The 13080-nt window shown below is 37.0% G+C and overlaps 1 protein-coding gene across 1 annotated transcript in view; it reads right to left on the reverse strand.

Annotated features, from left to right (window-relative positions):
- LOC139740489 (protein DENND6B-like) overlaps positions 1-12713 on the reverse strand; it is a 32747-nt gene extending 20034 nt beyond the window's left edge. The window contains exons 1-4 of the mRNA XM_071651084.1: positions 12527-12713; positions 4584-4622; positions 3177-3219; positions 2249-2364 (exon numbers count right to left, since the gene is read on the reverse strand). Coding sequence (XP_071507185.1) covers positions 2249-2364; positions 3177-3219; positions 4584-4622; positions 12527-12712 — 384 coding nt within the window. The 5' untranslated portion in view covers position 12713. The remainder of the gene's footprint in view (positions 1-2248; positions 2365-3176; positions 3220-4583; positions 4623-12526) is intronic.
- Positions 12714-13080: the final 367 nt, after the last annotated feature.

Genomic DNA, 13080 nt, shown 5'->3' on the forward strand with positions numbered 1-13080 from the left:
AGAGACAAGGCATACTTTTGTTGCTACATAGTATAGCACTCTGAATCATTCCTAGACTAAAGAGCACTTTCCCATCAGTGTGCAGTTAAAACAGAACAAAAGAGGTAGGTCTATTCACAAATGGAGTCTGCAGTCACAGTCTAACTGACACAAGCAGTATTGTGAGTGATAGGTCATGCAAATGAATGCAAGGTCCAAAGGCACTGAAGTACAGGAAGCCAACTGGGGGAAAACTAATCTAGCTGTAGAAGGCACAGAATACCAAGCACCACTGATAATGAATTAAACAAGGTCTGATAACTTTGTGTTCTAAATATTGCATTATAATCAGATATCATATACAGTATGAATTTGCCCACAATATTTTCTACATATAGCTGCATATCACATTAAAAAATTAGTCCTATCAATGCATTAGGAATTTTTCCATCATATGTTCCAAATGTCATACCTGCTTTCCATAAAAACTCTGTCTCAAGTGCAAAATGATCATTAATATCAGATCATTGTACATGTACATGTAACAAAACAACAAAATCAAAGTTAAAAGAAGAATGACAACAAAATTTACAGTACCAAAGACCACTGTGCACAGGTAATGTGCATCTCACAGGACCCTACATTTGCAATGATACACTGTATGTAGTCAGGGATGTACGGTTGTAATGTGGAGAGACCAACAAAATGAATAGGTAGGGGAAATACAGCACCTTACCCTCATTTTTCAGTTTCTATGAAAGATGAAATGGAGCAGTCCTTAATTGACACATTGTGCATTTTTCATCTCAAGGGCTTTACCAAACTTCTAATTGTCAGTGGTGCATTGACTTTTTGTTTTCGCTTCGCTTTGTTTTGTTTTCTGTTTGCTTATAACACTGTACCTGTAAATGCAGTTTTCAGTACCACACAGTACCACGTATTACTTCTTGAAGTACAACACTACAGAAGTCCCATGATTCCAGAAGAAAAAAAAAACCTAACACTAAACTCTTACATATCATTGGTATAGATGGCTCTGCTTCTATAAATCTTTCTACAACGTACACGTAGTTAAAGACAATTTGATGTCCTCATTTCTACTTCAAGTGTCAGCAGAGCCGCCAATGAGCAAAATGTCATGGTCTGCCCCAGGGCAATTCACAACGGATTATCATGCAGCTGTAGAAAATCAGCTACGTCCACTTTCAAGGCATTGCTTACATTGAATACAACAGTAGGATATGGATGCATCCCTCCCCCTCCCCCCCCCCCCCCCCATGGCACTTCATGAAAGCAGTCAACCAAAACATACTGAAATACATTTGTGATTTCAACCATTCACAATGTCTTAAACAATCAATGTTGAAGATTGCGTACCACGAAGGCATGTCACGAAGCTTATATTTCAACTGTAAGAGCTATAACACGCATCATGTATTATACACATATATGCCTTGTACGTGTACATATAGTGCATCATAGAGGGCTGACAGGACCATACACCTTCTATGTGTACATGGTTGTACAATTATGTGTCTTTGCCATTGGGTATAAAAAGATAACTGAGGCATCTATCCTAGATCTTGGTTACAAGTAACTGTTCAGTTTAAAGCTTTTTTTGTGAACACAGAATGTTCACAAACTGCAACATGCAAGATAATACTGTGGTACTTACATTCTATGTAATAAAAGGATGCTGGTAAATTTCTATATGAAAATTCAGATATAAACTTGCCTGTCAAAGGATAGGCCTCAAACAAAAAATATTGCAAAATTGCAAAACATGTGTAGAACATCAACTAAATCTCTGGCTTCAAAGCTCTATGATTCCTACGAAACATCTATAGATACTTTGTAGTAAAACTAGTAACATCTGAGCCAAGTGTTACACATACACAACAACTAAACTGTAAGATATTCTGTTCAACTACAATACTGCAATATGTATTTTTGCAACGACCTTTATAGAAATGTAAATGACCATTTGTAGTAAGATAATGATACACAACCACCTGCATCAGAGAAGAAAGTAGCACCCTTGATCACTGACTTTTGTTTCGTGCTCAGTTGGGCAAGAAGAGTTTCACATGTTTTTACTTCCGTGGAATCAAGACATCAAGTACTGGAACATACAGCAAGCAAAATCTCATGCTTTTATTTTCACACTAGTTTCTGGTTGCACAAAAAGTGCGAAAGTTTCAACACTGCGAATATTTCCACATTAATAGTAAGTACAGTAGCTACCCTCATGCTGGATTTGAAGTCTAACCTGTAATGTTGGAAGGCAATTCCGGTTGTACTCCAGTCTCTCCCTGCTATAGACAGGCTCCCTCTTGCCAGGACAGCGTCGGATCCTAAAGCTGAACTCTGTGTCACCCATGCAGCCTGCAACACAAGAGTACAGTAGATACACTAGTATTAGCACCATTCACTCTATACTTCTCAGATGGTTTGAAGGCAACCAAAGCCCAAATATAAATCGGGATGGAGTGAAAGCAGCAATAATCAATAGTAGAACACTATATTAGGGCAATTACCCTCAGACGACAATCCCCCCCCCCAGAAACATTCGCTTACAATAAATCAATAAGATATACTAATAGTCTTCTACTTTCTCTTTGCCAAACAAAAAAAAAAACATAATAGATAGATAAACTAAAGACAATACAAACTAGAAAAGCACTCTGAGAACGCAGACCTCCACCAAGCAATTACTTTCCACCATGATCTTGCTCTTCCGTAGAGATCAGTGATTTCCACCCACCGAAAAATCGCCCGATTTCCCAATATACAAATGTAGAAGCCTTTGTTACGTCATAAACCTTCAGTTGCACGGCACGCTTCGCCCTAGCAGAAACTAGAGCATGCACTTTAGTGCGCGTGATGCAAACCTCAAATACGCGCAGCCTGAATTCCTAAGTTCATTGACCCTACCTGCCAAAATATCAAAAATCCTTCATAAATTCCCCCAAAATTCTCCGATCACTACCAAAAGTTAATCGTTTGGTACTTGTGTCATTTTCAACCTTTCTTGCAAGTTTCATCCCAATCCGTTCACTACTTTTTGAGTTACTTTGCGCACAGACAAACGAACAAACGAACAAATCAACGGTAACAAAAACATAACCTCCCCCCTTGGTGGAAGTAATAAGTGTAAAGAACTCAACAGAACTCACATACCAGAACATGAAACCTACCTGAATTAGAGTCTGGAAAGGACAGGTAGCATATATTCATCTTCTGCAAATGAATATCAGAGAATAAAACCACATGAAATCCTTAAGAGTTTCCATAAATATGTCTTACAATATGTACTTACAATTGATGGACATGTCTATAAAGTTATTGCAGTTACAGCACAGTAAAGTAATACAGCACTTACATTACTCATGAATGCATCTGTAAGATGTTCTGAAAAATTGGTGATCAATACAATGTATACTGCTAGTAGTACAGCTGTACTTCAAAACTTGCTTTAGTATGCTGTTTGCACCTAATGACTAGAGAATGGTGCATTAAACTCAGAAATATAATCATTAGGCCTACACATTCCACATTGCATTACACTGTGTCTTGTCTAGTCAACATTGTACAGTGTACATGTAAATGCATTAATATCTTGAAAGGGGTGGTCACTTTTGACACTCAAGCTAATAACATTCAGATTAATGGAAAAATAGTTGTTAATGCTATATACCTCATGTATTTAGATCAAATGATAAATGTTTAATCAAATGTGCTCATAAGTTACTAATATAGCAGAACAGCAGATGGCCAGACTAAAGAAACAGAGCTCTACAATGTACATGTGTACATTGCAATAGACCATAAAAGGGAAAAAAACGGACGGAGTTCAAACAATTAGATAATATTGCAGGTCTCCAATTTCATTCATGCAATGAATTCTCTCCATATGGGAAAAGTACTACCTAAACTCTCATACATAAAATATGAAAGCCACTATTTTCTTGACACACCTGGAATACACAACCTACATGTACTGTATGAACAGGTACAAAGATTATCAGAATAACACATAAACTGGCAAGCATGATAGAAGTCTGTACAATAATACATATGCCAATTGTATCAATAAAGTGTATATTTCTCAAAATGTACCATCATTCCAAAGAGCAACAACATCCATTCTCCGGCGTCACCTACAAGAGTGACTAATACTCTCCCGAGGACGTATAGTGCACACCTGCTCAATTGAATTCACTGCATACAGGCAATTGCTGCATGCCTCTATTACCCGTCTCTGGAGCATAATGAATTGGGCAAATTGGACTGTCAAACCCACTGAATTGAATTTGCACAAATTTCCAATAACCCCCCTACACTGGCATGATGATATAACAGTGTACTTTAGTACTGGAATTATATGGCAGTGAAAATGTTCCAAAAATGATGAAAGTTTTATTTTGCATGTATTGTACACTTAAAAAAAAAATAACACCTTACAATTGAATTCCTGCCCACGCTGAGATGCTACTCCCCAATGCTTTTATTTTCTCAATATATTTATTCACACATTTGTGAAGTAGAAAACATATTTATTTATAATGAAAAAAAATTGTTGAAAGAATATCACAGCTGCTTACCTCTTTTTCAGTGAGCTTGATATGACTGGGATATATAAACTGTAAATAAAGAGAAAATGGAAAAAATGGTTTGTTTTTTTTGTAATGTACATATACTTATCTGAAAATAAAAGAGTGACAGGGCATCTCAAGTATCAACACTGTTCCTGAGAAGCAAGGTAAAATGATATAATGGCATCTTTTTTTCATTCAAAATCATAACAGACTTCTTTAGGGCCTTTATGCTACGCATCAACTTCGCTGAAAAGTACAAGTATCAGTGGCAAATCCAATTATCATAACGAGACATGAAAACTCGTCACATTGAGGACGAGTTAGGTGATACGCTTGTGGTCATCAGATGACAGTCATCTGTGATCGACAAAGAAAAGAATGTGATATAGGCACCTTGAAGTTATATTGAGCGTACATGCGAAACCGTTTCTGTAACCACTCGGCCACGGGTCATCCACGGAAATGGTAAGACAAAAAAAAAAAACAATGTATAGATATAACAGGGGGAAAGTCAATGCCCACTCAACCAACGTGGCCGTGTGAACATCTATTGCATTGCTAGACGGAAAAGCGGCCTTGTAACGACTGAGGTCGCTATGCCATTTCTGGCAACTTGGGAAAAATACGTCCCGCAGACATAAAACCTATAATCGGCTGGTTTTCATACCTTGCCTTTAATCACAATTTTCAGTGTAATGACGTCATCAAATTACAAAACAATGACATCGTCTTGAAAGACAATTGTTCAAAGTACAACACCTCAGTCGTCGTCATTACATACTATGATCGGTTTGACAAAGTCAACCTGCAAAATTGTGCTGCAGTCGAAGCAATGTGGTCTCCAACACACAAAAAAGAGGGATATGGCGTGTGTGTGTGTGTCTGTGTGTGTGTATAGGTGCGTTTATATACGTACGTGATTTCTACATGGACGAATATGTAATACAAAATTGAAGAAAAAAAGTAAAATAGCTAAGTATTTTGTTTCGTGATCTTGTGGGGTTCCAACCCGCAACCTTACGTCTCTGAGACGTCGCCTTTAGCCACTCGGCCATACGTCTCGACGAGAAAATATGGGGAACGTAAACTTATGTATGTGAAAGATACATGAGGAATCGTTTTGTCCACATTCCATTTTCATTTTCAGTTTTAAACTGCAAAATTGTCAATCTGATGAGAAGATTTCAAAGAATAAAATGCATGATTACTGCAGCTTATTGTCTCAGCTACAACATACTAAAGTTTCAGAGGAAATGAAGCAAAATCAGCTGAGATAGAGGTGCTTAAACGTTGTCAAGTCAATGCATGGTTTTAAAAAAAATCACCTCCCATAGACATAACACGTAAACTTGTCCGATTTTGTGTCTTTACTTTTATCACAATTTAAAGTATGATGACGTCATCAAACTAGAAAACATCGATATGGATTTGAAAGACAGTTGTTTAATGTATAATATATTAATCGTACGTTGTCAGTTTGCTATTGACATGACGATCAATCACACGAATATGAGGCAGCTATTAGTACCTGTATGAAATTATTATACAGAACCGTAGGCATGGTTATCAAATTCCCTTAAAATTTCCTTATTATTGCTTTATTTTTGCACACAGTTAAGCTTTAAACTCGTCACAGTTGAGAATCATGAACATCTAACATTAGTACCATATTCAGTTCCATAGCTGATCGCGTTTGCTAATTAATTAAGATTTATTGTCTAGAATGTGCCATATGGCCAACCTGTATACACACGTGGACACACAAACACAATGCTAAATGTATGTATCAAACCTCTGTAACACAACTTTGAACTAACTGTAGAAAGTATCGCTGCACTTATCATACATACTTTTTATCATTATCTGAAACTCCACAAAAACCACTAATTGACAAATAATCATCAATACAGAAGACTGACTTAAAGGAACAATTCAAATACCTTTTTTTACAATGTATAGCTTCTTACATGTATAAAATCAGCACAAAGTAACCACGACTACATTGTGTTACTGAATTGATATGAACAAATTTCATTTTGTTACAATATACCATGATCAGCTAGAAAAGCCCAGCCTGCAATATTTTGCAGCAGTCGAAGCAATGCAGTCTCCAACGATAAACAAAGGGATACTGTGTGAGTGTGTGCGTATAGGTGTGTTTACATGCGAACGTGACTTCTGCATGGACGAAGGTGTAGTACTCCATTGAAGAAAAAAAGTAAAAAAAAAATTATTATTTTCTTTCGTGCTCTTGTGAGGTTCGAACCCGTACGTGTGCAACCTCACGTTTCTGTGACGACACCTCTAACCACTCGGCCATACGTCTCGACGAGAAAATTAGAGGAACGTAAACTTATGTACGTGAAAGATGAATCAGGAATCGTTTCGTCCGCATTCCATTCTCATTTTCAGTTTTAAATTGCAAAATTGTCAACCTGATGAGGAGATTTCAAAGAATAAAATGCATGATTACTGCAGCTTATTGTCACAGCTACAACATACTTAATTTTCAGAGGAAATGAAGCAAAATCATCTGAGATAAAGGTGCTTAAACGTTGTCAAGTCAATGTATGGTTTTTAAAAAAATCACCTCCCATAGACATAACACGTAAACTTGTCCGATTTTGCGTCTTTACCTTTAATCACAATTTAAAGTATGATGACGTCATCAAATTTCAAAACCATGACATGGACTTGAAAGGCAAATGTTCAAAGTAAAACATATCTGAATTTGGGGTGATATTAAGCTTAAACAATAGAGATACGAGTAAATGAATGTCAGAAAGAGTACCTCAAAAAAATTAATTCCACTTTTTTGATTTCAGATGATGATATGATGACGTCATGAGTTTTCCTGGCAATATTGGTACTTGAAACGTTATTTCCAATTCATATGCTTTTGTAATATGCAGTAGAAATATAGGGTCAATGGACGATTTAAAGAGCTATGGCGACATAAACAAAAACATGTTTTTTCACTATATTTGCAGAAAGACGCGCACGCGGAATTTCAACTTTGACGCCAGTGCATTCCTTTGTTATAGGTCAAAATCGATCGGAAATCAATGGATATTGTTACTCAAAGTATCAGAAATCCAAATCAGTCAAAAAAATTGCATTTTCATGTTAGTTACGCCCTCTGCGCGCGAAATTGCGCGGACGGACGCGCACGCGAGAAAATGTTTGAAACGCTTAAAATTGTCTGAAACTTCGAGATTTCCCATTGGGAAGTCGTTTTGAGCCTTTTAAAATTTTGACGCGCGCAAACGCGCGCGTAATGATGACCTGGGTAACTAGCGTTAAAATGTAAGATAGAGCGTGACCTGAACTTTGTGTCCACCGAAAATGATACAGAAATGATATCTAGTTATGAAGTTATGATCGATCATGTGACAAGGTCCGAAAATCACAAAATGGCGCCTAGATGACGTCATAGATATGTTACTGTCATGAAAACCTTATTGTGGCTAGATATTGTTATGAGACATGTTGACTGAAAATGTCATGTTATTCCGTAATGTCATTGTTGAGATATTGACGACACAAAATGTGGCAGAAAGAAAGAAGAATAAAAAAAAAGAGAAATTTTGGCAATCACAATAGGTGATACGCTGATAGCGGAGATCACCTAATTATAAGCACATTTCCTACACTGTTCAAACCATGGCCACTGACCAAGCACAACTTTGGCCAAATACAAGCTGTAATGACCACTTCTGATCTGTTTGCAAATTTTACATTTTGTATGTGGATTTGCATGCATTTGTCGGATTCTGGCAATATCTCTGATCAAGCATTAATGTCAATATGAAAGTATACGGATTACTGCTGCACCCCTAGCGGTCAAACTTTTGAGCCGTAAGTTGCGGGCACTTTGACTGCAGCCCAAACATGTGAGGAGTGCAGTCATTCTGCAGAAGTGGTTAAAAGGTCACCATAAGCTCCCCCCCCCCCAAAAAAAAAAAAAATAAAAAAATAAAAAAATAAAAAAATAAAAAAATGATTGGAGGTCAGTTATGCTCACACAGTTGTTTTAGAGCTTAATTCTGGTAAAGAGGGATTGGAAAACACCTCTGGATCACGATTTGAATTACCATACAAATCACCCTCCACAACTGCAGTTTGCATTCACACGGCAAGAATACTTAAATGTGAAACACTTCTAATGATGCCTTACTACAATCATGTTTCGTGAAAGCTAGGTATATGTCATATACTCCTAGGTTGTGGTCATTGGGTATGAAACTAAATATTTACCCTCTTAAAACTAAGATATTTTTGCTTTCAGTGAGCAGTAACTCACAATCAGTGAGAGACAAAAGGTTGAATGACTGTTTTGTTGCTGCTGTATCTATACATTTAATAGCAAGCCAGTGATATGTCAGTTGAAGTCTGCATAGAAAACAAAATGAACTTTGGTGATTTGCACGGTGTTAGCACTACATGTACTGGGTACTACAATGCATGCATCACATGTGGGACTTATACAATATACTCACTCAAGGGGCACTAATAAACAGTAAACACTACAGTATGCATTACCTTAGATTGAGCTCTGCTGTTTGTGTTAGCAATTTAAATGCTTTTCCCCCATTGACTAACACCAGCCCCTAGGGATTATCATTTTCGTCATTTCAAGTTTAGTGCTGGTGTTAGTGTTGCCGTAATGTACACAAACACTCCAGACATGGCTACATAAATCTGAACCTGGGAACAAAATTAAGATAATTGTGTTTCCAAAAAAGGATGAAATTTGTGGTATTTTAATCTGTCTACTTTACAGTTGTATCATGTGTCTAAAACTAAGCAGTCATGGATGCAAACTTCTAATATTTGACTGGAATCACGAGCAATCACTTTTTTTGTCACGCAATTCCTACGGACTTCGTGGTGCTGCGATCCCAACACCTCGTGCTGGGGAACGATAATTTTGATCGGTATTGCTTCGTTAATCTGACCGTCAGTGTTGAAGCTCGATTTACAGCAGTTGGATGGGAGATAGCACTAGCACTAGTATGAGTACTACAGTAGCACTGAACTTGAAATCACCCATTGTTTATTTTTAAAAACATTTGACAGTAGAAAAAGAAGAATCCTACTGACAATTTATTTCTTATCCTTCATTTGTTTTTTACTTCTTTTCTGTTCAGTAGATGTAGTCAGCAGGTACACAACAAAAAACATTTGATGTTAATCAGAAAAAAATGGCATTTAATCATTCATTTTCCTACCAAGTACATTGTGTATGCACTGCGGCACTGCATTGTCAGAGACTTTTAATGTGAGTTGAAATTTGTGAATTTCATAAACATGCATAACATCAGTTTTCCTCCTGTAAGGTTTTTTGCCTTCTGCTAGAAGGTACAGTACAAATGTACATTTAGTTAAAGGCATTTTATTACAAAAAAAAATTTTTTTTTTACTTTGTTTGCTCCATCAAAGCAAGTGATTTACATAAATATAGGTTTTGAAGTTTTTGAGTTGATAATGAGAAAGAAACCACGGGATATAGTACACTTGAAGGATATTTTGACACACGACAAGAAAAAAAAATCACCATCATTTGAATGACAATATCAGTGGAAAATGTCATGTGTGGTATAAAATGTACAAAAATTAGAATCACAATATAAAATACTCCTAATTCTACTACAGAGGTGAAATCTATTGAGAAAATAACGCGAATTATAGTACAGATTCTAGTATAGTACGCCTTGACCTCCAATACATGATGTGGGTGGCAGTGCCTACATGACCTTCCAATCACTTCCACCGATATGTGTAACTAGCAGTCCTGCATTGCACCACATGTGTAAAATAATTAATTCATACTGCCAGTTGATGTATGGGCAAGTTTCATTTACACTTGTGTACGTGGCAAAATGATTTAATAGGCCATGCCTTCCAAGAAATAACATTCAAATCACAGTTTTTAGTGTACCTTGTGTACGGTGCGATCATTGTAATAATGAATTACAATTTGTACAATCATTCCGATCATTTTCAAACATGCTAGTAAAAAAAACAAAAAAAAAACCCACCAAAAAAAGGGTTACCAAGCCATGGTTACACCTCTAACTACTGTACTCTATCATTTTAATATGTTTAAATATTTTTAATATGTTTTAATAATGTTTTTAATATGTTCCTGTTTTTAATATGTTTTAATATTTAAAGATAATATAAAGTTTGTACCTCAAAAGTTTCCCTGAATTTTTGTGTTTCAGGTTAAAGTACAGTGCCTTTCATATAACTGACACTGTGAGTGTGAGACTTTACTCGCCCCAAAGTGCTCTCATGTCTTAGTAATCACGCAATTAACTGCGACCAGCAGCCCCATACGCATAGCATAATGGGGTTTCGCATTGCAGCATTCAGGATCATGACAGATTTAGTATCGCGCGTAAATATCAACTTAAAATCCAAAAATTTCTTCAATTTGAAGACTTACCAATTAAGTTGAAGTATTTAAAACAGGCTTCAGGCAACGTTTGGTTCTGTCAATAGTCCCTTTCTGTTCGAATTGACTGAATGTGACTCGGTCGAGAGGACCTTGGGAGAGCTACATACACTGAATACTACGGCCAGCGCATGCACACACGAACATCTTATCCGTTCATGGATTTGAAATTTGTGCGCATGTGATGTGTGCGCATGCGCTGGCCGTAGTATTCAGTGTATGTAGCTCTCCCAAGGTCCTCTCCACCGAGTCACATTTAGTCATCAATTTGAACAGAAAGGGACTATTGGCAGAACCAAACGTTGCCCGAAGCCTGTTTTCAATATTTCAACTTAATTGGTAAGTCTTCAAATTGAAGAAATTTTTGGATTTTAAGTTGATATTTACCCGCGATGCTAAATCTGTCATGATCCTGAATGCTATACAATGCGAAGCCCCATTACCCTATGCGTATGGGGCTGCTGGTCGCAGTTAGCTGTGCATACACGTGTTTTGTATGGGGCTGCACACTGCTGGTCGCAGTTATCATGCAATAATGGTTTCGTACAATACAGTGTACGTGTACTACCTCGCCGCCGTACGGCGGCGGCTCTGGTACAAAACCATTATTGCATGATTACTAAGACATGAGAGCACTTTGGGGCGAGTAAGTCTCACAGTGCAGTGTTAGTTATATGAAAGGTACTTTAACCTGAAACACAAACTAAGACAAGGAAATTCAGGGAAACTTTTGAGGTACCAAAACTTTATATTATCTTTAAAACTGCAGAAGAGTTTAATATCTTCAGCAGTTTTAAATTTAAATTTACATGATCATGATGATTGCAAAATAAGGGCGAGGCGAGGCCCCTATAACCTATGTAAATTTGGGTGCTGTTTGTTATTCCGAAGGTTCGCTATTCCAAAGGTTCGTTAATCCGAAACACACAAATTCCCTATTATAGGCCAAAATTTTACCTAACGTTAGAGGTTCATTAATCCGAAAATAAATAAAGGGTTCGTTAATCCGAACATTTGTGGCATTATTCTGAAGGTTCGTTATTCCAAAAATTCGTTCATCTGAAAATGAAATTCGGAATAACGTTAACGAACCTTCGGAATAACGAATCTTCGGACTAATAAAGAGCCTTCAGAATAATGAACCTTCGGAATATTAAACGAGCTCTAAAATTTAACTGTAAATTTATAAGGCTTTGGAAAACAATTAACAGTCAAATTTAACTTAATTATGACACTTAAAGCATCATCCTTCAACATTTCATTACATTAATCTATGCTAACGCCACTTGCTACTGAACGCAACGTAAAGCTTGTGTAGTGGCGTGGCCAGGCAGTGAGTGCATCTCAAACATTATTAAATAACCAATTTACCAAGATTGAAGATTCAACGTCATTATAGCATGATAGGCATTACACCACAACAGAGACAACGCATGGGACTGGAGATAAAAGTATACCGGTACTCGCTTCAGATTGACACACTGCTTACCTCCAGGGCTTGTCCCAGTTCTAAATCGAACGTCACGACACAAAAACAATGGAACCATTCTGAAAACTTATCCCATGGCAGAATTGGTTGTGATGTGTCAGAAGAGTTTTCACCAACTTCATCCATATTTGCAGTGGAAAGTCGCCGAAAATTGTCTTTGTTTTCTTCGTCTCGTATGGTCGCCATTGATCCGCGACATCGCACTGAAGTGATCGATCGATACTACGATAACACTTCAGCCGGTCGGTATGCGTATGCATGAAACCGTGTGTGATGAGAAAGAATCCCTCTGCTGGTATGGTGCGATCAGGATAAAGTACGAATAATGTCAACCGTGGACTATCAAGAATAATCCGTTCTCATCTTTGCTAATTATAATGTGATTCAAATGAGCACAAATTTCACACGAATACCTTTTTTTCTTTGTTTTGAAGAATATTTTATTCTTCATCAATGGAAATCACAATTCAAACAAATTATATTTTTATACAAAACTCTCTGCACTCATTAAAGTATCCGTTTTCGAACAAAATTTTTACCGAAACTTAACATCA

The sequence above is a fragment of the Diadema antillarum genome, unplaced genomic scaffold (genome assembly GCF_040938485.1).
Source record: "Diadema antillarum isolate AM-2024a unplaced genomic scaffold, OU_Dant_1.0 seq00000855_RagTag, whole genome shotgun sequence".
NCBI lineage: Eukaryota > Metazoa > Echinodermata > Echinoidea > Diadematoida > Diadematidae > Diadema > Diadema antillarum.